At 41.6% G+C, this 26,644-nt stretch overlaps 1 protein-coding gene across 1 annotated transcript; it reads left to right on the top strand.

Moving 5' to 3' along the window:
• Positions 1-7,287: 7,287 nt before the first annotated feature.
• On the top strand, positions 7,288-25,779 carry SCGN (secretagogin, EF-hand calcium binding protein). Its single transcript, XM_077933225.1, has 11 exons — positions 7,288-7,899; positions 9,439-9,509; positions 15,117-15,209; positions 15,553-15,642; positions 18,519-18,575; positions 18,778-18,855; positions 22,246-22,301; positions 22,618-22,663; positions 22,762-22,821; positions 23,981-24,049; positions 25,115-25,779. Exons 1-11 carry the CDS (start codon positions 7,827-7,829, stop codon positions 25,241-25,243), a joined length of 822 nt encoding a protein of 273 aa, XP_077789351.1. The 5' UTR covers positions 7,288-7,826; the 3' UTR covers positions 25,244-25,779.
• Positions 25,780-26,644: the final 865 nt, after the last annotated feature.

The following is a 26,644-nucleotide window of genomic DNA, read 5'->3' as shown; positions in this document are numbered from 1 at the left end:
CGAGTCATTTTTCTTTCTTTCTTCCAATGAGGAAGTGAACATGTAGAACCAGAGGAGGATATAAAAGCTCTCTTAGAAGAACTGTTGTTTTAATTAGATTGACTGTGTCCAGGAAAGGGATAGGGCTGCTATCTGCACAAATCCAATTTGCTTGAATTCAGCAAAGTTAACTCTCTAAATGACTGCTGAAAGGCACAACAGAGGGGGAAATGAAGTAAGTCTATCCCCTCATTTCCCATAAGCTTTTTTCTCCAAAACCCTCTGGCAGAAAAAACCCTTTTGGAAGTTAATGCAGCTTGCAGTATTGATTGGAGCATTATAGGTCAGCAAAGGAACAGTGGCATAGATGTTTGTTACATTACCAGTCAATGTAAAACCCAACAGGCTTGCCAATATGATTGTCCCATCAGTGTCCATAAAGTACTATGTTTCAGTGCCACGTTAATCTTGAAATTAAAAAGTTGGAGGGATGGTTGCCGATTCCTTTATGTGGTTCCTGAGCCAACAATGGAAGGGGCCACGCTTGTTTATAGTGTTGCACTTTTCCCCTTCCAGAGCTATGGTAGGGGGGGAAATGGTTTAATTAATTAATTACATTCCAAGCCACCCTTCATCCAAACAGATTCCAAGGAAATTGACAACAATAACCAAATAAAATAAAAGTGAAACATAATCATTCAAAGAAAAAACCCCCACACAGCATACATCTAAAAGACAACAGCTAAAAAAAATGCATCAAAAACAAATGTAACCCTTTTAAACTTCATGAGCAAACAAAAAATGGCTTAAGCAGGCATCAAAAAGATGATAATGCCAATTGAACCTCCCCAGGGAGGGTATTTCAAAGTCAGGCAGTTGCTACAGAAAAATTGGCTTCTCCTTTGTGTAAGCATAATGCAGATCAGCAAGCAGCAGCAGTCAAAGGGCAGAGACTCCCTTTCTCTCCTAAGAAGTTTGCTGGCAAAGGCAGTTGTTTCCATCTGCAGTCGCACTTACTCTTGGCTACAGGTAGTGTTGAAATGCTATGGGGAGGGCCTGTCCAGCTCTCCAACTCATCCCTGCCTGCCTGGCTAGTAACAGAGTGATCTATCTAGTAGTTCTAGAATGGGGCATCCTTTCAATTCAGGGAAGTACCTCCTCTTGGTTGTCAGACAGGAGTCTTCTAGTAAGAGCATCACTAGGGGGTGGAGCTAAAACAGACTGCCTGTAGACAGAGTGTGACTAAGATTTCTCTACCCAAAGCCACAACACAGAATGGAGTCAATGGACTAAAAGTATGAACAGAGGCAGATTGTGGGTTGCACCAATGTAGCTTCACTGAGACACACACACACACACTGCAGTCATCTTCACTATCCCACATTACATGGCATTGCATCCTTGTGACCAGTCTTTTACTTCCTTTGAGCATAAAAGCATTGTAGACAAGTTTGTGGCACCCTAGCTAAAAGTCCATGGCATTATCTGTAGGTTGGGGTAAACTTGTACTCAAAGGACCTTCCACCAACAGTTAACCAGAGGTGGCTAACACATTTTCATCAGCAGCATCTAGCCATGAGTTCCACTCTCCATATTTCTTCAAGGTAGGTGCCTTGGTGAATTGCTTTTCACTATTGCTGGATATGCAGGAAATATGTCTGTGGAAATGTTGCAGGCTTTCATATCTTTCTGTTCTTCAGACCACAGGTGTTCAGCATACATATTACAAATAAAATAAAGTTAGGATTTGATCATTTTTTAAACAAAACAGAATCAATTTTTTATTTTAGCTGTTCTTGCATAGCAGGGTCTGACTGGAAAGTGATGTGTCAACTTTGTTCAGCTATCAGCATGTCTTTGATCAATTCCCCCACTTTGAATGTTTATTTCAATGTTCAAAGACCCCCTTAGTGGGCTGCTGCCTGTTTTCCTATCAAATATCTTCTCAGCTGCTTTGAAAAGGCTTGTTTGGCAGAACCATGTGTGCCAGGTTCAATTTAAATTGTATGCTGTGAGGCAGATAAGCGTGTTTTCTTTGTAGTCTTAAATCATCCGTCAGACATGCAATTGTATATTATCATTGAACATTCCACATTTATAAAGTTAAAACTAAAATTCCACATAATTTTGCATTCAGTTGTATGTCTGAATTGTTTGAACTTTAGGGGGCCATTTGTGATACTTACCCTGGGTTATATTTATTCCCCTTAACAAATATGTCTGTTGAAGAAAATTAGTTAGTATTGGTATTCACAGACCTTATTTGACCTGACCTTGTATTCACACCTTGTGATATGCTGACCTAGGCCATGGACATAATCCATATTTAAGAGCTCTGTGTGGTGGTGGAATAATTTAGACCACAGTTGCCTTTCAGCAAAAAATAATTACTTTTTCCTGCATGCTCAAAGGACTTCACATACGTTGACAGTAAACCTTACCCCAACTAAGGTAGACAGGATGCACTTTCCCTTTTTTCAGGTGGCATGTCTGAGGCTCAGAGATAACTGTTGCCCTAAGGCCAGCTATTAAGGTCAAACCCAAAACAAGATTGGAACTAGGGACTTCCTGGTTTCCGACTCTTTCTCATAACTGCTACTTCTAATTTGCTTTCGGGCTTATATCTGGGAGGTGATAGTGCTAATTTGGATGAGCAATGTGGGCTAGCAGTTCCCATGTTGCACCAGTAACATATTGTTACAGAGGTTCTGCACCACCCCCAATCTCTGCCAAGCAGCAACAAGATTTCAGAGGGTTCCAGGTGCTCAGCCAGGGTTGGGTTCCCATTGGGAAATCAAGGCACAGCAAAGACTAGTATCTTTAAGAAATATAGTTTGTACTACACATATTTACAACCAAACAATGTTCCTCAGGGGTGGGGGAGGAATCTACCCTCTGCTCTCCTAAATTTGGGGTTCAAGTCCTAGGATTCCAGTCCTCCTGCAGTACTTCTTACCGAAAGCTTTTGTTCAACAGAAGGCAGATCTGAATGCTGAACAATTCAGTACTCCTATAAATTCTTCACTCTACTTCTAGCAACATCTTACAGCTTGAAGAAAAGCTTGTTGAAACTTGTAACAGCTTTTGATAATTTGAGGGTTGGGAGGTTGGATAAGGCTTTACTTATCCATCTGTGAGACAGTCACTTTCTTTTGCAAAAAGAGAATTTGATTGCGAACATTCTTACAAAATAGCAAATAGAATGTGGTGTGGCAACGGCAGTCATTTTTGTCAATACTTATTGTTCAGTACTGTGCGAGAAGCTTAGCTTGTTTGCATTGTGTTACTATACAATCATGAAGACAAAATAAGTCAATAACTGAGACAACCAAATGTAGACAATTTAGTTAGTGCCTTTTATTTTCTTTCATAATAGCCTATCCAGTTTTCAATGCACTTAAATGCATTTTGCAGGCTTTAACATAATGCTTGTTAAATTTAAAACTCAGAATACCTTTTCTATTTCAATATTTCTTTTCAGATTGAGTTATAATAATTTTAACAATACATTTTATAGTAATAATGATAGTGATAATCTTCATGCTATTCATGTCATAATGATGTCCTTCTTTACAAGTACCTTGCTAAAGTGGGGTTAGGTGGGTGGTGTGGAGAAAAAGCCATACACAAGATGGGTATATTGAATCTGAGGCCGCCTTTGGTTCTTCTAACACAGGAGTGGGGAACTTTTAGCTTTCCAGATGTTGTTGCACCACATCAGCCCTAGTAAGCATGCTGATGGCCAGGGATGATGGGAGCTGCGGTTCAGCAACATCTGGGTAGTCAAAGGTTCCCAACAGCTGTTCTAATCTGTATGAAAATGTTCCAGGATCAGTGGTTCGTAGCATGATGCAATGGTTGTGGCAGAATAGAATCATAGAGTTGGAAGAAACCCTGAGAATCATCTAGTCCAACCCTCTGCAATGCAGGAATATGCAGCTGTCCCTTATGGGGATTGAACCTGCAACCTTGGCGTTATGAGCCCCACTTTCCATCCAGCTGAGCTATCCAGGTGCTGAAGAGTTATCAGAGCCCTTGCACTGAACTGGAGCACATGAACAGATATATTGGAATCTGGATGCTCAAGCCCACATGGTAATTACTGTGGGGAAAGGGAAATGTGCAATAGGGGTGTGTGGGTGTGTGTGAACTTCCCATATTTGACATAAAGCAAACTTTGTAGATGCCCCAAATGACCCCTTAAGCAAAACTACCTGATTCCGTGGCCCCCTCCCAATCCCTTCCTCTTTATTCTCCTCCAGCTTCCCCCATTGCTGCCATTCTCCCACTCTTGAAAACTGGGAGTGGAGAGTTATGAAAAGGGTTTGCTCCAGCCCATTCATTAGATGTGGAAGAAATTCTTTTTCGAGACATCCCTTTTAATATTTCAGAAACCCTTTACCCCAGAGCACAATAGTGATTCTAGTCAGTTTGGGACCTCATGGGGTTAATTGAATGCTTCGGTTCTTGTGGCAAGTTTCCTTTCTCTTTAATGGCCTTCAACAGCCACATGCTTTCTGCTCAATGAGCATAAAAGGTTTGGGTGGGTTTTATTGACTTAAGATTAGCTCTATTATTTCTATTTATTTCTTTTATTAAAATGTTAATGCAGGGGAGCTGTCATAGCAGGCTGGTGTGTGAGAAAATGGGGCCTCTGTGTGAACTATTACTTCTGCCAAATTTGCTCCAAGATTTTCTTGAATGCAGGCTTCTGGCACAGCCTTTGATCTGACAGCTATTCACCACTGAATGCTAGTACAGTGTTACTGGAACCCAGAAGATCCAAACCTGCGTCTATTGCACTGGCCCTTATCTTTTTTTATATAGCAGGGGCAGGCAACCTGTGGCACTCCAGATGTTGTTGGACTGCAACTCCCATCAGCTCCAACCATAATTGCCTACATACACGGATGATGGGAATTGTAGTCTAGCAGCATCTGGAGGGATATAGGTTCTGAGTGTACTACGAAGCTCAGTAACAGTGAGACTCCAGCCATTTCCCAACTTAACCTGCCCAGAGGCAAATCTCTGTGATGGGCGCTTGCCACTAGTTCTTAAATACCTTTGGAACCTAACGGGTTACTCTCTGGTGTCAACAGTGTAAAAGTAATAACTGTAGGGTATTTTAGACATTCCAGCAAACAGTTGCCCAATTGCCAGCAGGGAACACAAGGTTCTATTCGTATGGACATGGACAGGTGTGCACATGTCAATCATAATGTTTTGCATCATCATGCAGACCAGGGGTGGGTTGTTGTTGTTGCTGTTGTTTTGAAAATCTCCCCCCAAAATAAAATTCCAACACTTCCGATATGGGCTGCCATATGCCTGGATTTTTCAGGACATTTTAACTGATTTCTGAGAATTCTGCCCAAACGCTATTTTCGACGGATGAATCACAGATATGTCTGGGAAATTCCGGATGTATGGCTACTAGTTAGCTACCCCTGAGCCACACCAAATATAATAAAGCTGATATTAAAATTGCAAATGGAGCTTGCTCACTTATGCATGAAGCAACTGGATAAGCAGCTGGACAAACGTGGACTTGCGTTGTGTAAGTACTTTTGTTTTTCTGGAATTTTCATTTAGAAATCTTTTGTATTGCTGTCTCAACACTTCCATTGTATTTCAATTAACTGTCAGCCTTTGAGAAAGGGTGCCTTTAAAAATTAAGCCTCACTTCAAAATGAATATTGGAAGGAGAAAAGAGAGACAGGAAAAGCAAAAGGGGGGTGTTCTTTCTTTCTTTTCAAATAGGCAGTTGCCATGCAAGAAGGGAGCAAGTCAAGCTTTTAACTGTAGCCATCCTGCTAAGAATCCCTCTCACACACCTCAATATGCAACATTGACTTTGTGTCTGTTTTCAGAAGCTTCTATATCACACCAGTCATTATTTGTGTAATTTGATAGTGGGTGGATTTTTGTTTTGTTTTTATACCATTTGCTATCAATCGGGCCAAATTGACAAATTAATATATGTTGGGCAGATTTAATTCATCTGTTTGTGTGCTTGTGTGTGTTTAGACTTTCTAGAATAGTGACCCACTCAAGAGAAATTTGATGTTGCCACCCCTAATAACAACAATATTCTGCGCATTAGCTAATACTGCAGATGCCCGTGTACATAATGCAACTGTAGTAGAGCAAATGTGTTCACAAAGTACAGTTCTGCAGGATGCTTGCCTGAGATATCATAGAACTGTAGAGTTGGAAGGGACCCCAAGGGTTATCTAGTCCAACCCCCTGCAATGCATTACTTTTCTAACTTCTAACTTGGAAATGCCATTTCACATCCTAATCTTCAAAACTGCTAAGGTTTGCCAACACTAACAGATATGTAGAATGGAAAACTTACAGGTAATTGTTGTTGTTTTCCTTTTCCTCTTTCACATACTAATGTAATTCTAAACACCAGTATGTGGGATAAGAGTTATATGGCATTAATAACTTATCTTCTGCATTCACAGACCAGTAAGAACCAAGGTTTGCCATAATTTGCAGAAACCCATAGTCAGTTTGTCCCCGAGCAATAGATAAGTCTATTTCAGTCTACCACCAGTGGTTCATAAAACCTGCAAGCTTTTCAAATGAGGAATACAGTGGTACCTCAGGTTACAGATGCTTCAGGTTACAGACTCCGCTAACCCAGAAATAGTACCTCGGGTTAAGAACTTTGCTTCAGGATGAGAACAGAAATCGTGTGGTGGTGGTGCAGCGGCAGCAGGAGGCCCCATTAGCTAAAGTAGTACCTCAGGTTAAGAATAGTTTCAGGTTAAGAACGGACCTCCAGAACAAATTATGTTCTTAACCCGAGGTACCACTGTACTGAAAAACAGGCACAACAGCTATATCCTTCTCTGATGCCACTCTGAAAACTAACTAAAAACAGAGGTGGTGCTTCAGAGCAACTCATGAATAATTCACTGTGTGCATGAGCAACATTACAATTATGTAATATTTATTTAACCCCTAATTCTGTGAGGGGTTTTTTAAAAACAAAAAACAAAAACAACGCACACCCCCTTGCCCATCACAAATTAACAATGTACTTTTCTGTGAAGTAAATAACTAATTTATATTCCTCATTTAAAGTAAATAAGTCTTGATTTAAAGTCACCACTATGGGTTTCATTCTATTCATTTCAGGTGATTTTTGGATTGTTTCCAAAAGTAGCAACAGCTCCATAGGCTTCCTTTGTGATGCACGTTTAGCTCCTCTACAGCTGCTGTACTTGCCACTCTGAAACTCTGGCAATATAAAAAGAAGAAAAAGTGAGAGAGCTCCATGCAAAGCGAGCTTTCAGACCGACCCTTCTGCCTGCCGCGAATGCAGTTCTGAATTAATCCTACTCATTAACCGCTTTTAATACTGCAGCTGTTTCGACTTTCTCTGAGGAAGCTTTTTCAAAGTCCCTTTAAGCTGGTGACTCTGCCTTCTAAATTCCATCTTGCACCTCCGTGCACCAATAAATCCCCTTATATTCTCGCCTTACTTACAAGGATATATCCTTACAAAAAACAACAAAAGTTGGTGGCAGCAGTCTCACTTCAAGGGCGAGCCCAGCAGCTCTTCCTCCAAGCAGGTAACAAGGGAAACTTTGGCACGAAAGGGGGCAGCAAGCAGCCGACTTTGCCTCGCTTGCTGGATCGCTCCGACCTTCTCTCCAGGCAGCAGGTGGGATCTTGGGGGGAGTCTGGGCGTGTCCCCGGCTGGGCTGCCTTCTGAAAACCCGCCCGCCTCTTGGGCACTCGAGGCCAGCAGCCCCAGCGCCGCGCAGCCCACTTGGACTTGCCAACGCGACGCGCTGACCTTTGCCCATCGCGGTCTCTCCGGAGTCAGCACCATGGACAGCGACTTTCTGCCTTCCCTCGAGGCGGCTGCCTTTCTGCGACTCTGGCAGCGCTTCGACGCCGACGGTGAGTGCGCCCGGGAGAGGCTCTTTCCACTCTGGGAGTTAAATAGGGAAGGGACGGAGCGCGCCTAGAAAAGGCGGTAGGCAGGGGCGCTAGTTGGGGTGTTTCTTTGTCCAAGTTTCCTCTTTCTGCTTTGCAAGGAAGTTTTTGCTTTTCCAAGTTGCACGTCCCAATTCGATTTTCGACTAGCCATATGCTTGTATTCCCGTGATCTCAGAGTGTCTTGTGTTCATGGGTGTGCAGAGGACATTAGGGTGGTTGGTGGGTCTGATTGAAGCCATTTAATTGAGAAGCAAGGCTAATTACAAATCCTCGTGGACCTCGATCAGCTGACTTTTTTCACCTATTATTGATTTTAGAATGCTGTATTATTTTACTGTTGTTAGCCGCTCTGAGCCCGGCTTCGGCTGGGGAGGGCAGGATATAAATAAATTATTATTATTATTATTATTATTATTATTATTATTATTATTATTATTATTATTATTTATTATTATTATTATTATTAATTTACTGGTTAAAAGAAACACTGTTGTGTTTCAATACCGATGCTAATCCTGAAGAACTTACTGTTCTTGTTTTACACCATCAGTGTGCATGGTGCTGAGTAACATAAGCAAAAGGACAGGTCCCTTCTCCAAGGAGCTTACACTCTCAACCAGTCTTGTAAATTAGACCCCTAAAGTTACTAGCATGCAAAAAATAATCATAAAATACCAGCCTACTTAGGCTGGCAAAGGAGGAATGCAGAATCCCACTCTGCTTCCAGCTGTCTGCTTGATTTCTATGCTGGAGACCGAGAAAGTGGGGAGACCTCTGCACTACTCCCCTCATTTGCCTGCCTGCAGTTGTTTGCCATTTATGCTTTCCAGGCTGATCCAAGTTTGATTTAAATGGTTCTTCTTCATTAAACATCAACCTAAAACAACATATCCCAAAATGTCTTAATACATTATTGTAACCCTAGATTGTGTACAACCTGGAACATGATGGACTGGGTATAAATAAATTGTTATTGTTGTTTTTATTTAGATGTATTTATTCTATTTTTAAATAAACATGTTAATTCTCTGATTAGTGCATTTATACATGCATGAAAACTTTATTCCTCTTTCGTGTACTTCAAAATGTATTGCAGTCTAAAGTTATAGGCCTGCTCTGGCATATGCAGCCTGGCACCTTGTACCTATGTTTTCCAATCTTTGTATCAATACAGTTCTTGGCTATCTGATTAATATCAAAGGAGGCTGAAACAAGAGAAGCTCTTGGTGGATTTTGGACAAAGTTACATATCTCTTATTTATTTGAAGAAGAGGAATATTTAAACCTAGAAAGCTGGAATAAAGTAACTGCATGTTTAAGCAATCTATCAAAGTAAAAAACAAACATTCACATTTTCTTTATGTGTGTGTGTGTCAGTTTGGCTAAATGTTTGAGTTGTTACTAGATTTATGAAATGTTTATGTTGCATGTTATTTCTTCAGTTTAGATTCTGAACATTAATGGTACAATATTCAGTAATATGTTTTTAATCGGTTTTAGACAACGGTTACATAGAAGGGAAAGAGCTTGATAATTTTTTCCATCATCTGCTGAAGACACTGGGCAGTGAAGTAAGTACTGTGTCTTATATTCTGCATGTAAATATAACCATGAGCATATGCAGAGGTTTTCTGCAAATTGGTATTGAACATAATTCCAGGAACTGGGGTTCCGTGTTGCAAAGCACTTTCAGGAAGATGAGAATTCTGTTTGGTAGGGGGAGGAGAAACATGGATTATCCACAACATACATTTAAATCACATGGCTTCTTCCAGCACCAAATTTAGGGCAGTGCAGGAGGTTTCCCTGCACAGGGTTTTGAGCTGAGGGGGCGCAAAACTGAGGAGATCTATAATTGAAAAGATCCATTTGGAGGTGCCAAATTTTACTTGCTCACCGTATTATTAAAGATTACCAAAGTCTGGCCCTGGTTCTCCCAAAGAACTGTGGGGGAACTCTCATAGAGCTACAACGCCCTTAACATACTACAGTTTCCAGGATTCTTTGAGGGAAGCCATGCACTTTAAATGTATGGTGTGGGTGTGACCCACCTCTCTCCTTCCTGCCCAACACCTGATGAGACGTATCAGACACACACAATGTGGTATTGTGGTTAGAGCATTGGACTAGTACCTGGGAGTTGAAATATCCACTCAGCCATGAAGCTTGCTGGGTGACCCTGGGCCAGTCACCAACTCTCAACTTAACCTTCGTATTGTGAAGGCAATATGGAGAAAGAGAGAGTCATGTTGTATGCCTTGAACCTCTTGTGGAAAAGTTGAATATTTTGTATAAATGCAAGATGCAGTAATAAATAAATTCTACCCAGAGAGAGAGAAAGAGAACTCCCCATGCATGGCATTGGCAATGCTGTCCATACTGTTTTAGACCAAGCCAAGAGTGTGTAACCATATTTCTCTCCCCATCTACTTTGTTTTTCTTAGTAACAACATTCTAAAGTAAATAACGTTCTTTGTGTGAGAGTTCTGCTCAGGTTCCTTTTGCAACAGGTGTGGCAACGTTCTTATCGCTGTTTGTGTTCTGAGTCCCTCTGCACTGGCCACCCACTCACTGGTCATAATTTTGGCATGAAGCAAATGCTAGGCTACTGACAAAAAAACACATTTAGATTAATGAAGGTGAGTCAAGAGGTTTGCATACACATTAATCTGGATGAAGGGAGTTAGGGCAGCAGGTGTCTTTTGCTTATTCAAAACATTGCTGATTAGTTTTGCAGATGCAAAATTCTGCTTTCCAAAATCAATTAACATGGGTCTTTCTCCAGAGTTAATTGACACTTGCTTAGGAAAATGGATCTGCTTGTAAACAGCTGTAAAATGAACGGTAGAATCAACAGCACAGTCAATTATTTGCATGTCCTGTACTTTGCAGTTCTGTTTCATTTCTCCTGACATATTGGCCCTTTATTTTTGATTGCCACTAGCAAAAAGCCATGCTCTCAACTTGTGCTTACTTTCTTCTGTCTATTATCTGACTATCTGCAGTTGCCATAAATCACCAAAAAAGGAAATGAGTTCTGATTACTGTGATCTTGTTTTTGTGATCAGATATCCTGTGTTCATAAAACTCTTTGGATTCTCCTTTTACTATCAAAGGAAAAATCATGAGAGAGAAGTAAGTTAAAGGGAGATGGGAAAGACCCCTGGATGATTAGAAATTATTTCTGAACTGCAATTGTGTGACCTTAGAATGACTGATAGGTTTAGTACCTCCAATGAGGGGAAGTGGCCTCAACTTACTCATAGCAAACACTGCAAGCTGCTTCAGACATTATTTCCCACTATGTTGAGTTGCTGGTATTCTTCTTAAAGGGGAGGATGCATTTCATAATATATGAACAATAGGTGAGTCTCTACATCTTAATGGGTTTCTGCTGTTTCAATAACAAAGCCCTGCTTTCTTAAACACTTCCCTACCAAACACTTGGAAGAGGGAAAGGAAAGGAAGTCAGACTGCGAGAAAGCGCAGAGTACACCATTTGCTTCTCATCTCTTGGACTGAGTGGAAAGTGTGTAAGATTCCCTTCCCCTGGCTGCTAGCCATAAGGGTTATGCCCTGCCTTCATAGTCAGAGGCAGGAATGCTTCTGAATACCAGTTGCTGGAAACCAAAGGAAGGGAGAATGCTCTGGTGGTTGGGTCTTGCTTGCAGCTTTCCAACCGGCCACTTTGAGAACAGGATGCTGGACTAGATGGGCCATTGGTCCAAGAAGATCCAGGTGCTTCTTCTTACATTATTATGTTTGTGTTGTTCCCCTCCCCTCAAACATCAGGCACCATGAGGGTTAAAGGGCAGGGTGAATAGGGCAGGCTTGTATTTGTGGGAAGTAAGATCCTGCAGGGGACAAGGTAGCCCCCCAGGGTAGGAGCAGGGAACTGTTTCAGCCTAAGGACTACCTGTCCCCCTGGGCAAGCTTGCAGAGGTCACAGGACAGTGGTGGAGCCAGGGGCAAGTGGGCAAAGCAAGATTGTAGACAGTCATCTTTGTACCGTCCGTGCAAAACTCAGAGGTTACCCTTACAAACACCTTCATCCAGCCAAACAAGAGGCATTGTCACAATTCAAGGACACATCCTGGCCCAGCAATTGCTCTTGAGAAGGACACAGGGCAGGACCAGTGAGGGGCATGGCCTGGGGAATGTCCTGTGAGTAGGTAGGCTGGCTAAAGAAGCCAGGGGACACATTCAGCCCCTGATCCTAAGGTTGCCTCTGCCTCTCCTAGGCCTCTTGAAAAGCCAATGCTGGCATTTGCAGGCGAGACATGACTGGCATCTGGGGGGATAAAGCATCCCTCCTTCTTGCTTGCTCACTGATCTTCACCCAAGTGCCACCCCGTGACCCTGTTCTCCCTTGTCTTGGTGTTCCTTCTGCCACACCTGATGTGTGGACCACTTCTGTCTTTCCATGCCCTTGATGTTCTGCAGAGTTCTGTAGTGTAGACTCTAACAATGTTGTAATTCTGTAAGAACAGTGAGTTGGAGGCTGGAAGAGCATCTCCCAGTGGTGATTGTTTTACAGTGACTTATTGAGTTATGGATTTGTCATACCGTGTTGGTGTGCGTCAGAATGAGACGATCCTGCTTACCAAGCAACCTAACTAAGTTGTTGTCAAGAATAACTATTTCTACTTATATGCTTTGAAGATTAAAAGTGTCGGACGAAATCAAATGAATAGTTATTATGCACTCCGAAAGTTGTCTCTGTTTGAATAGCAAACTGTTCCATAATTATTGTTTTTAACCTCTGTGCACCCTGTTGTTATTTCTCCCTAATGACCATTGTAGTCTCTAGCGCTATGTTTCCCCTGCCTCTCTTTCATCTACTCTGAAGCGTTCTCAACTAATGCTAAAGGCAAGAAAAGGAACCCCAGCTGGGAGAACAAAAGACTGACCAAATTCTGTGGGCATGCAAAATGGGGAAGGGGTGGAATGAATGAGGAAATGGAGGAGTCTGTGTTTGTTTTCATTCAGGTTGCCCTACAGTGGTGACCATTTTGTGTGTGTGTGTTCAAATGGGATTTGTGCATAGCTTCAGACTTTTTAAAGGAACAGCTATTTTGGCTACCAGAAGTCTCCTCTTTAAAAATATTTGTTCAGCTGGAAGCTCAGCCAGCAAACCTCCATTATATCTCCTTCAGGGTGGCTGAGGGTGACAGTTTGAAATGGTGCGCTTGTGTCAAAATAGCTGCATTTCCCTCTAACAGACCTGGAAGTTAGGCTCAATCTTTTCCTGGTTACTGTTTCCATGTATTTTAAATGGAAATGGCATTGAAATCCATCCTCTGAGCATAATGAAGAATGGCTTCACAAACTTAACTCACAATCCAGCAGGATTGCTGGTAAAGTTAGCAACTTAATTTCATATTTAATGGAGAAATAATTAAACAATCTCTTAATAATTAATCTCTTTGCTGATATCACATTAAAATGAGAGCCCATAAATAAGGACAGAACACTGAAACCCCAAGGAGAAGTTCTTGGTTGGCCATATATATGTTCTACTCAAAATACAGGAGCAAATCTTACATTTGTTACTAGCTGATGGAATACACGTGGCATTGCGGGAAGAAAGCTAAATTTAAAAGATCAAGATGACTATACAAAGGAAGGTCTATTTGAATATGTACTATTCTATTCTCACTTTTATTTTACTTTTTTGGTGGTTTTTAAATTGGTCTTAAACTTCTGTTACAGTCTCACATTGGAAATTTTTAAACTATAATAACATGCGGTATTCTTTTAAAAAGATACTAGGGAAACCAAGCTTGCCCTTTTTCTTTTTCTTTTTAAAACCCCCCCTGGTATATTGTTCAGTTGTATGCAAGATTATTTTAATGACGTCTTCAAAGAATTTAAAGCAGACAATATCTTTTTATATGGGATTAAAATATCTTGGAAGTGTCATGAAGTTTAATTAACCTGGCTCCCATAGAATTAACTTTTGGAGCAGAGGCAGAGCTCAGGGATATTTAACACTTGAAGTCTGATATTCTTCTGACTGGCTTTAAAGGCTACTCATAATGTATTAAAGCTTGTAGAAATAAGGCCATCTTATTTATACAAGCTGTCATCGGCTTCTTGGTACATAAGGAGTCCTCTTATGTACAGTGTGGGACACAGTAATACAGTGAAATTGTTGTTTTGGCTGCCTGGTGACATTTATTTGAGCAATTATATCCCACCCTTCTGGTGCAAAGAGTTGTTCACTGTTTCAGGCAGAGATCCCTAGCTGTACCTGCAAGGTGAGTTGGTCGTCTTACATGCAGAGGCAGCTACATATACATCTTACTGCTCTGGGTGGATGCATATGAGCAGCGAATCCTTTTCAGGAGCAGCAGTATTGCTTTGCCTTTAGGTGCCTCCCTTTGCAACTATCACCTGGAGTGCTGTTCTATGTTTTAGCCACAATGGCCCCCAGCCAGGAGTTCGATCTGCTCTTTGAAGATTTCAGAGGCCAGGTTGATATCTTCCATTTTTTGTCTGGTCCTGAACCTTTCATATAAACGTGTGAGCTCTTGTTTCTATCTGTATGGATAGTGCGAGTGTCTAGTTTGGTCACGAAGTGGCACTGCACTTAATTTATATCTGGGTATGGTCAGGACATTTCCTGCCACTATTCTATTCTTGTCTAAATAAAGTTATTGTCTTGTTGTTCACCAGAGCCTTCCATGACACCAACTGCTCCCAATCTTAGCTAAGCTAACTGCAATATAGGTCAATGTGTCTAGCTGCCATGACTTTGTCTTTTCTTCTGATAATCTTTTTCCTTTCTCACATTTATATTCTGCCTTTCTGGAACCCATGATGGCATACATGTGGCCTCCAAGAAGTCTCCCATCCAGGCACTGATCAGACCCACTCCTGCTTAATGTTAGTTAGGTGGTAGCTTCATGTGCTCTTGGACTATTGTCATTTTGGTAAGGAACAAGTCGCTTCTGATAATGTATGTGTGTGCGTGCACATCACTTCCAAAGATGACTTCAAGGCAGGGTGTTAGGAAACCAGAACAAAATGGCTCTTGCTGCAGGCTGCCCTCCTTTCAGCCTAAGGGAGACTTTCACTGCAGGTCCTGCATGGATGGTCTTAAAAGAGACGGGAGAGAACACATTGTACTCGGGGAAATTGGTTTTATCCTTAACCTGTTGCTTTTCATATCACAGAGCCCCGTAACAGAAGAAAAGGTGCAGAGGGTGAAAAAACGATTTATGTCAGCCTACGATGTGACTGCAGATGGACGCTTACAAATACAAGAGGTGCCTAGCTGCCTTTTATTTTGCAGTGTTAGAAAATAGAAGACAGGCAACTGAGGAATAAGAATTGCACTCTTGCAAAGAGTGGGTTCACCGGTTCGTTCAGATAATGTAGTATTGGAACTTTTTGTCCAAATGTCCTTTTGACAAAAGCATCTGTCGGGATTTTGCTGCTAGATTTTGTAGTTTTGCTCTGCTCTGCCCTGCTTCTGTCCTTGTGGTATAGCAATTAATTCCGAATAACAATAACATTGATGATGATGATCATGATGGTGATGATGAAAATAACTGCATAGAGAACAGTTTGAGAAATGTAACCTTTTCCCCCTGCCCCCCCAAACTTTAGCTTGCAAGTATACTCTTGTCGGAGGATGAGAACTTCCTGCTTCTTTTCCGAAGAGAAACACCTTTGGACAACAGCGTGGAATTCATGCGGGTGGGTGTAATTTCCTGCTGTCTGTCTCCATCTTTCAAAGTATTTTGCATTGCATACTTTTAGTTGGTGTATTGGCCACACGCTGAGGCTCACATTTGTTTAACCTTGGGGTAGCTAACATGTAGCCCTCCAGAATTTATTGGACTCCAATTCCTAGCAGCCCCAGAAGCCAGCATAGCCAGTGACCAGCGCTGATGAGAGTTGTAGTCCAGTGATTTGGGGAAGGCCATAGCTTCCCTACGCTTGGTTTAACCCCAGGTCTTTCCCAATCAAGTACAAAGCATGAGATGGAGGATCGGATTCTGGGAACCCAAGAAAAGGCTCCAGGAAGCGTAACCTGGTACTTTGCTCCTTGTACCTATCACTTCCTTGGCTCTGCATTCCACCCAACCAGTGCTTTCCCCAGTTGCACTCACTTCCAATATTAGAATTTGGTCCAGGAAAGAGCTCTGGAGGTGATAGAGAGCAAGGAAGTAAGTGAGGGAGGGTGTAGGGCAGGCTCAGAATCCTCCCATACAACCACACCTTTGCTCTCAAAAGTAGACCCTTCTTCTCCTGCTTTATCTCTAGTTTGCCCCCTCCATCACATATATGTTGAGCCTCAGCATCCTTCTCCATTGTGAAGCACAATGGCCTAGTTTGCATGATGCGGAACTTATCAGCCATGGAAGAAGCAGTGTGCAGCTTTTGGCCACAGATGGTCTGTGGGGATCTTTTGCACAGCTGTTTATTAAATTCAAGAATAATATTATCAGCTTTCATTACATAACACAAGCTGTAAAGTGTTGTGTGCCTTTGAACTTTGGAACCTGAGAAATGAGATTATGAGGTTTGACGCTTAAAAGAATATACCTGCTAGGTTAATGATTCAAGTCACCATATAAACATCTAGCTGACAACTCTCATTCTTCTTCCCAGATCACTCTCTGTCTTTTCAGTTTAATATAAAACATGGGATTGACACTGCAGCTACTGAAGGAGGGCCATTCTGGAGTCCTGGCTAAGAATGGGTCCATTGTGAGCACTAGACCAAACTGTACACTACTCAAAGAGATCTCTGAGGAATCTCCTGATTCTTTTTAAAGCAATACTTAAAAATGAGATGGAAACTTCAACTGGTCCAAAATACAGTGGCCAGATTACTGGCTGGGATTACGTTTAGAATTCACACAAACCCTGTTTTGGCTGTCAGTTTGCTTCTAGGCCATATTCAAGGTGTCCAAATTAGTGTTTAAAATCCTAAATGGCCCAGGCCCCAAATCTGACTCACAGCCTCCTTCCGTACAGATTTTCTCAGGTCTTTCAATCAGCAGAGAGGGCTTTCTTCGGAGTTCCACTGCCCTCAGAAGTTCACAGTGGTGGCCCAGGAGAGGACATTCTCTGTAGTAGCCTCTAAAGTGTGGAATTCCCTCCCCACAGAAATGTGTTGAACACTTTCATTATGTCACTTTCCTCAAATGCTGAAGATGTACCTTTTTTTACCCTGCCATTTAACACCTGAGATGTATACGTTAGGACCCAGCCTATTATCTCGACTGTACTTTGTTTTAACTGTTTTAATATTATATTTTTAATTGTTATTACCCACACTGGAGCTTCATAGTGAAGGGGCAGCAAAAAAATTAATAAATCGGAACAACACCACAGAGGAAATACTCAGCTTCTGTAATTTTGTAACTGAGGCATTGAGTTGTTTATATTGCCCTATCTAAGGTGGATACCATCAATTCGCTCCAGGTGGGTACCATCAAGTGCACTGGGAATTATTTTTTTTACAAAATAAAATCTCTTCTAATCTGGGCCTAGTGTTTCAATCTAAAAATACCATCTAATGTCAACTAATACCTTAGGATGACTAAGAACAAGGGGATACAAATAGGAATACAAATAGCCACTTAGTCCCTTAATTGGCTGTGTTGTTTACATAACAAATAACGAATCTGAATATGCAGCCATGGTAACGACATGTCCAGGTTAAGGATGAAAATTGATTTAAGTCTGTTTACACACTTCTTTTAGATGGAACTTGTCACTGACACATAAGGTTTTTTCCAGGTTTCAAAATCCTTGTTTTCTAAATATTTTTGAAAGAAACAAAATGTTAGTTAATAATTCCACGATGTCAATGCTGAGGTGAGCCATTTAAGGTCGCCATATGTCCTCTTTTTCCAGGACACATCCTCTTTTTTGTGGATAGAGTCATCATAGTGATCCATGGTTAAAAGTAGAAGTCGGCAAATGTGTCCTCTTTTTTTGCTCTTCAAAATATGGCAGCCCTAGATGTGCACGCATGCATGTGCACACTTCAAACAGTTTATTTTAGAGATGGTGGGGTAATAGCCAAGATCTAGAGAACAAGCTAAATAAATGCTCAGTCTTAGAAATGCAAATCAGTAACTCCACCTGCCTGCGTATTTTTGAATCTGGCCTGCTGCTGGATAACTTCAAATGAGTCTGGCATGTTCATCTACTAGGAGACTCAGCACAGCCTGAAGGAACATGAGCCCAGAAGAATCTCCTTCCCAAACTATCTGATTCGTGAGCAATGGGCCTGATGTGATGGGGGCTACTTTCCATCTGATACTGTAGAGCAGCCCGTTCTTTCTGCTGTGGCTCCCCATGACTGAAGTACAAGGGAGAGTGTGCATACGACTGCCACACAGAGAGCCCACTGAAGGGCTGCAACAGACTCCCATCGCCTGGAATCCTTCCCGTGTTGGTTGCAACCCTTGTGAAAAATATAATCACTTATCCAAACTCCCACTAGCCAAACATTTGCTATGTTCCATAGCACTTCATAAATGAGACTGAGATATAGTTATGTATTGAACATCTATTTGAATATGATAACTGTTCACTCATTTCCCCCCCTTTAGATCTGGCGCCAATATGATGTTGATAGCAGTGGTTTTATTTCAGCTGCCGAACTCAGAGTAAGTTCTCTAGGGAGTCTTTATCCAGATGCCTTCTTTACTCAATATGTATATTTTGATCGTATATAAAACGTATTAAGTGCATTCAAGCAACTGCCTTAGTTTTTGTGAAGCGTCTGATGAAACAGGCCTTGATTCCTTTATATTATTCCTAGTATGAATCTGAAACAGTAAAAACTACTTCTCTCCTTTCCTGACAAAGAACTTCCTGCAAGATCTTTTCCGGCAGCATGGAAAAACCATTTCTAAGGCAAAGCTGCAAGAATACACAGAAACCATGGTAAGCAGAATGCAAATTATCAAATACTTATGTTATTATAGAAATTCTCAGGAATTCTAGATAGCCAATATGGTAGTTGCACAAGATGGACCAACGTTGCAAAGGATGGTCAGGGGATGTAGTTGTTTTCAGCCTGGACTTCGCATGATCTCCATCACAAGCACAGACTACAATTTCATGGACCCCCCAAAAACTATTTTTAAAAATAAACTGCATTATGATCAAGATGGAACCGATTATAACCTATTTAGGCTAGACTGAAAACTTATACTTTACAAGAATATTTGTGATATACACAAGAAGGATTTGAGCAGGCACTACATCTTTTCTATCCATGCCCAGACAACTGATTTGTGGATACCATCTGTTGAGTTTCTGCATATGTTAACATTGTAATCTTGCAGCAACCTGGCTGATCTCAGTAGGCTTTAAATCAGGTATTTGTGATTTCCTTTTATTTCTTGTGTCTTTCAATAAGTTGTTCCAGTAGCTATTTGTCCACAGGAGAGTTGGTTTCAGATAGGGCTCATTCCCCAGAGATGTACTGTTTTTAAGGAAGAGCCATTGAGGCACTTCATGCAAATGGGAAGCAGCTGTTACACAAGCTTGACCTTATATCGCGAAATTGACCTTGTCAAGTGGCCTCCTCAAGTATACATTGCACAAGAGGGATGACAAGGGAAGGAATCCTACCACAAAGGTCTCAAAGAGGTGAAGAGCAATTATCTGTCAATACCTGTGGAAACTCTCTTATGAGAGGATGAATTCTAGAGGGCAAGTGTGTTTCTAAGCACATCATTCAGTTTAAGTGGTATCAAAGGCTGAAGGAGAAGAGAAGACCATGTTGTTCCAGGAGTGACCATCAGCTAAGGAAAAGGTTTGGTAAATGAACAACAAGTGCCTTGCCATTAGCATTCATCTGTCATGTCCCACATGTCACCTTTAAGTTCTATCTCTATTCATGCAACTAGGAAAGAAGGAAACCTACTTTGAAATTATTCTTATTATTCTTATTATTAAGTGTCCTGCCCTTCATCCATAGATCATCATAGATTTTGCAACATTAAAATACAACATAAAAAGACGATACTTTTAGGGATCATTTCTATAGTGCTTAAAATACAAGAACACAAAAACATAAAAAACATAAACCAATAACACCACCCCATCCCATTCCCACTCCCACCCCCAACACATTTAAAAGGTTATAGGGTGTTATCACTCAAAACTACTCAGAAATGTATCCAGTTCACTTTGTGGAAACTTAGCTCTGTTGACTGTCTCTGTGTCCCTTATTGTATCCCAGTGTGCCCTGTATCAGTGTAACCCTTTTTAATTTCTAAGTTCAAATGCTACTTCCTTACATCTGACTTCCAGATTTTAGAAGTGTTTTTAATGTTCCCCAGTCACATTCGGATAAATTAGAGCGTACAGTCGTTATTAAATCACCAGTATGTTTTTAAATTCTGCAGTTCACAAAGCTACATCTTGTCAATGCTATATGCAAGGCAAGCTCATTAGTGGTTTATTCATCAGCAAATCACATTACCTAGCCTGCCAAAATTATCACATCCTGGCTAAGGCCATTGTTATTCATTGGCTAGAATAGGAGGTCATGATAATATCAGACAAGCTGTCAGTCCTGGGCTTTCATTTGCACCACACAATATGCTTCTACTGAATAAAACAGCACCTAGTTTGTCTACAGAATCACAGATAGTTTAAGGCATATGAAAAATCCATGTGCTATGTTTCCATGGAGGTTTTGTTTGGATTAACTCCGTGCTTCCTATGTCTTCCTTCCCTTGCTGTCTCCACATCTGTCCAAATGTTTGTTGATTACGCTTGTTATTGGATATATTGGGTTCCAGGCATGCAAAACAGGTTCTGGAGATGAGCCCCGATTCAAATTAAACTATCCCTTTGTTTTTTGTAGCCAAGCTCTCGCCACAGTTGTATGGGAAAATACTATGAGCAGTAAGTTCCCACGACACTAGCAAAAAAACAAAACTTGTGAAAAATTATGGAATGTGTCGGGAAGGGGTAGGGGAGAAAGCATCCTGCTTATATTAGTCTGGCTTGGAGGTGAATCTAAACCATAGTTTAGTGTTATGAGAATGAGTCTTGTTTCCCCTAGACTTGTACACTCCATCCTCTCCCTTGTCCTTCAGCATGACTTTTCCAGTGGGAAGTTCAGGATATTTTACCTCCATTGTAGCTTAACCACAACTTTCTGTGTCCAGGGGTAGACTTTGGTCTTTCAAATTTCAGGGGTGGGGAAAAGGAGAGAGAGCTGTTGCTTGATCCTGGGATGGGGAACCTCTTGGCCAGAGAGAGGGTCCAATCTGGGCAATGAGGCTTTGTAAACTATGGTTTGAAGGGAGCTTAGTGAAGGTTAACCACAGTTGACACAGCAGAGGCAAATTTAGGGCAGTTCAACCAGTTCTGTCGCACTGGACCCTGAGCCTAGGGTCCACCACAACTATGATGCAGTGACTTGAGCAGAACAGATGGCAAGAGTTAGGAGGGACACCAAATTTTGGCCTCACCCCCTGTAGGTTTTTCAGAGCATCATCATTCCTAAAGAGGTAGCATTCATAAAAGAGAAGTTAAACACTATCCCAGTGGTGAATATTTTACAGCTAATCTATGAGACAGTGTAGTCATCTCCCAACACCTAAAAAAATTAAATTCAGTTTCTCAGCCCTCTTTTATCATGAATTATTCAGGCTACTTTTCTCCTTTCTGAAAGTGATTGCCATTTTATAGCAACAGGACTATAGCTGGGAAAGGACCGGGGGGGGAGGGACTTTGAAGAGAAGTGATTCAGCCTGGAGGGGAGCAATCAAAATATAGTTCAGGGAAATCTGAATATACCGGGGAGAACCTCTTACAGTCATCAGCATGAGTGCTCTGACATTAAGAGCCTGAAATTTCCCAGCGGCAGCATGTGCTTATGGAGGGAAAGAGCATTTGTCAAATAATACTCATCATGAAACTGAGTCGGATCAAACGCTCACTTATCTGTCTATCAGAAGGAAGATGGATGGTGCTCCACCATGTTTTCCAAGGACAGTTCCATAAAAATTGGGAAAGACAGAAGGAAGTCGGTATCATTCTCATGTATACATCCAACAGGCACACAATGCACTCTTTCAAAACTGTTTTGCGATCTGGCCAAATGTCCCATGATAAAATCTGAGAAGGAGAGAGGATTGCTTGTCCAGTCCTTAGCAAATCTGACATTATGCCCATCAGAGCTATGTGACTCCACAATGTGGGCAGCATCACTATGAATAGTAAAATGCCCCTGTATATTTACTCATTGTGTATGCCAGGTTTCCTATATTAATGACAGCTTCATAAAGGCTTTCTTATCTTGCTTTTTAGATGAAGCTCTTTGACAAAAATAAAGATGGACGACTGGATCTCAATGACCTAGCAAGGTAGCTTCTAATGATTCTTCAGCTTATTCAGAAAGGGAGTGTTGAATCTGTGGTAGCTTCAACAGGCAAAACTTTCCCCATTGCTGTGTCTTCCCTCTACCCTAAATGCTAAATCTGTTGAATTCCTGCCTGTCATGAGGAACCAGCACTTCTAGAATTTGTCTAGAGAGAAAAAACGACAACCCTACTCATAATGTTACAGGCTTTTGTTTCTCAGACTGTTCATCTTTCATCTTTGTGAGATCTATCAGGCAGAAATGCCTATCTCTGTATAACTGGTATCTGAGAAAATGACCATGTGCCTCTTTCCATTTAGAATTCTGGCTCTTCAGGAAAATTTTCTCCTTCAATTTAAACTGGATGTAAGTACAGTAATTTTTAGTGCATTTAGTTACCTTTCCCCATTTTCCCTTAAAAAAAATCCCCAAACATTTTAAAATATTTTTTCTCCTCCATTCAGGCTTGTAGTACAGAAGAAAGGAAGAGAGATTTTGAAAAAATCTTTGCACACTATGATGTTGTAAGATGATTTTTTTTGTTTCTTTCATGGGTTTGGGATTATTGCAAGCCCTGCAAGTGTCCCTATTTTCCAGGGACAGTCCCAAGTTTACAGAAGCTACCCCGGTTTCTGATTTGGTTCTGGAATGTCCCCCTTTTCTTTAGGGTGTCCCTGTTTCCATCAAAGAAATGTTGGGAGGGTATGGTAGGACACCCCTATTTTCATCAGAGAAATGTTGGAGGGATGGAGTTTTGCAAAAAACAACAACAACAAAAAAACAACCAAAACAACCCAAGGAGATAAGTGACTATACAACCTTTAGAAGACATCTGAAGACAGACCTGTTGTTTTTTAAAATGTTTAATGTTTTATGATGTGTTTATATATATTGGAAGTCGCCTAGAGTGGGGGGGGGGGCAATGCGGTCATATGGGTGGGGTATAATAATAATAAATAGAATAGGAAGTCCCTATGTTCACCTGAGAACTGTTGGAGGGTATGTTAATGCTGATCAAGTGGCACATCAGACTTTACAAGACTTTGCATTAGAATAGCATGCAGGGAAATCAAGTGGATTCATTTATTTCATTAAAATATATATACAGCTTGATTGTTTTTGTTTTTTAAGAAAAACTTCAAAGCAATTTACAAAGAGAATAAACAACAAATCTATTAGTAAAAACCATAAAACACAAAAATAACACAGGGCTCTTGGGGCACCGCAAGCAGGCATGCACCCCGCTTTTCAGCAGTGGGGAGGGGCCACTGCAGTGGCGCGCTCCACCCACAGCCCCAACCCCATGGTGTGCCCTGGTGCATGCCCGGGGCACAGGTGGGGAATGATCTGCCGCTGGCAGATTATTTGTGAGATGCACAAGTAGACCTGTTATAGCAGAAGTCGGGACAACTAGGATTACAGCTGTCTTGCTCTCTTCTGAATCAGAGTGTCTGAATCAGCTCTGATGACCACCTTCCTTGTAGCGTAGTTGCCATGACAAAACCTTATCAAGACAACAAGGAGCATTCAGTGGATTTTCCATATGATTTGGAATGCCCATAGGCATATAGCTTGGGAGGTTGGAGATAATATTGCCAGAAAGAGAACAGGCACCCAAGTATTCATGGATGGATGTGTTTCTAGTCTGCAAAACTGTATGATTTTTATATGTATATATTCCAGAGTAAGACAGGAGCACTTGAAGGCCCAGAAGTGGACGGATTTGTAAAAGATATGATGGAACTTGTCAAGGTGACTACTTAGTGGTTTCCATGTTTTATTTCCCATAGGTTTTGTGACAAATGTGGCTTGGTTTCAGTAGCTTAAAATCATAAGGCACCAAAACAAATAACTGACTCCAGGTCTTTTGTGGAACAATAAAGAATGAGGAACGTCACTTTGTTAACTTGGATGCCTGAGTAACCTAATGAAGTGATAAATTATGATCTGGACTTAGCTTTCCTTGTGACAGATTTATGAATGTAATAGACCCAATACAGCAGCTCTGAGGTGCACATGGTTTTCCAGATACAAAAAGCTTCCTCATACTTTCATTGAACCAGGAAGTGTTCCAAACACACACACACACACACACACACACACACACACACACAAACGCTTTGTGTCATGTGGAGCATTTTCCATTATAGAAGAGGATGGAAAGCATTGGACAATCTAGAGCTCTGTGTCCCATAGGGCTTTGGGCATGTTCTCTTGCTGTACATACCTTGCACCATCATCGCCTCTACCTCTTCTTCCAAATCCTCCAAACTGGGCACACAAGTGAAGGACTAGTAGTATAAACTTGGCCAGATTCATGTTTATACATTTAGAGAAGACACACACAGCATCATTCTATTTAGATAGCAGACAGTGGAGTGCGGTGTCAGTATTTCCCTGACTTCCTGTCAACTGAGCCGCTGCTGTTTACTGGGGCAGTGAGAAGGTCTGCGTGGTGCAAATGCACTGGCAGAGCCAGTCCGGTGCTGCTGTGTTTGCACTGTGCCAATCTCACTGCCACCTCTCTCCTCCACCTCATGTTAAGCAGAAGTGATTCAACTGTCAGGAGAGCAACTAAGTGCCGCCACTCCACCATCTGCTGCAGATCACAAATCCATTCTTTCTCCTTTTCGTTTTTCTTTCTTTCCTTCTTTCAAGCTGTACTGAGGCTTCCTATTTGCTGGCTCTTCGTCCTCTTTGTTGTTCTTTGCTGTGGAATTCTCGTTCGTGCTTGATGTTAGAAAAATAACTCCTGAGAATGGATATTTTGTCCTCTGAAAGTAATTCTCTCTCTCTTTCCCCTCCTTCCCATTGTAGCCCAGCATTAGTGGCACTGACCTGGATAAGTTCCGCCAGATCCTGCTTCGCCATTGTGATGTGAACAAGGATGGGAAAATTCAAAAATCCGAACTCGCCTTGTGTTTGGGAATCAAAATTGCCCCATAGACCTGAATGTGCTTCTCCTGTGGCTTCCCAATTATTGTCTTTTGTGAGAGCCTGCTGGTCCTGGTAGAACATTTCCAGTGCTGTGTTAATAATCTCTGTTATGCTGAGCCTAGAAGATAGAGGCAACTCACAGTGCAGATGAGAATCTTCATTTGCAAGTCTTCAGCCCAGCAGAATACATGTAATGAACAGTAACTACACACATGCTGTTCCAAAGGAGATCTCGTCTGTGGGGTTTCTTACACATTTTTAAAACAAGTTTCATATCTACAAACTACCCAGTCTGTCAGAAAGCTACCATACATGGCCATTGTACCAGGACTACTGCTATATAGCATCACACTTTGTTGTACTCTGCTCCCTATGCTATATCCCTAAAACTATTGGTTCCTTCTTGGTAGTCCATGTCTGTGACAACTGTGTAGTGTGTGATACTCACAGTATCCCCCCCCCCCCTTTTTTTTTAAGGCACAAAAGCTTGATGGTGTTGGAGGCAGTGTATTTGTAAAAGAATAAAAGCAACCGTTTAGAAATCAGAGTACAACTGGTGTGTGTATTACTTATAATATGTAACACCCTCCACCCTGATTTTAAATGGCAGGGGAGGACAAAGCTGGAAAACAGCAAAGGTTTGGCTGGACAGAAATACGCCCCCAAGTGGTGCTAATCTTGGCACCAAAGCTGATCCTGATCAAGGGGTCTCATTTCAAGGGTCCCAAGTCTTTCTGGTTTAAGATCAAGTCTCTGCTCCATCTCCTGTCCTTCTAGTGTGAACTATCTCTTTTGTGTGCTTCAACCCATAGATTGATCATTGACAATGCTCCAACTTTTTCTTTTCAAAAAGAGAAAAAACCCCAGCTCTCTTTTGTGCAAGACTTTTGAGGTCCAGTATATGCTTGAATCCATCCATCCTACTTTAAGGCACAATAGCATATTTTGCTCTATGGCTTTGTAAATGCTAGCCGAGTCACAAACAGGTACATTTGTATGAGGGGAGCGGGTGGCGCTGAGCCTCTTTGGCTTGCCGATCGGAAGGTCGGCAGTTCAAATCCCTGCAATGGGGTGAGTCCCTGTTGTTCTCTCCCACCTTCTGCCAACCTAGCAGTTCAAAAGCACACCAGTGCAAGTAGATAAATAGGTACCACTGTGACGGAAAGGTAAATGGCGTTTCTGTGCACTCTGGCACTCATCACGGTGTCCCATTGTGCCAGAAGTGGTTTAGTCATGCTGGCCACATGACTCAGAAAGCTGTCTGTGAACAAATGCTGACTCCCTCAGCTTGAAGCAAGATGAGCACCACACCCCATAGTTGCCTTTGACTGGACTTAACTGTCCAGGGGTCCTTTACCTTTAACTTTTTTTAACCTTTGCATTTCTATACAATGTAAGTCTAATATATTT

The sequence above is a fragment of the Podarcis muralis genome, chromosome 8 (assembly GCF_964188315.1).
Source record: "Podarcis muralis chromosome 8, rPodMur119.hap1.1, whole genome shotgun sequence".
Classification (NCBI taxonomy): domain Eukaryota; kingdom Metazoa; phylum Chordata; class Lepidosauria; order Squamata; family Lacertidae; genus Podarcis; species Podarcis muralis.
The sequence above is the reverse complement of the archived record's forward strand: the minus strand, read 5'-3'. Positions and strand labels throughout refer to the sequence as shown.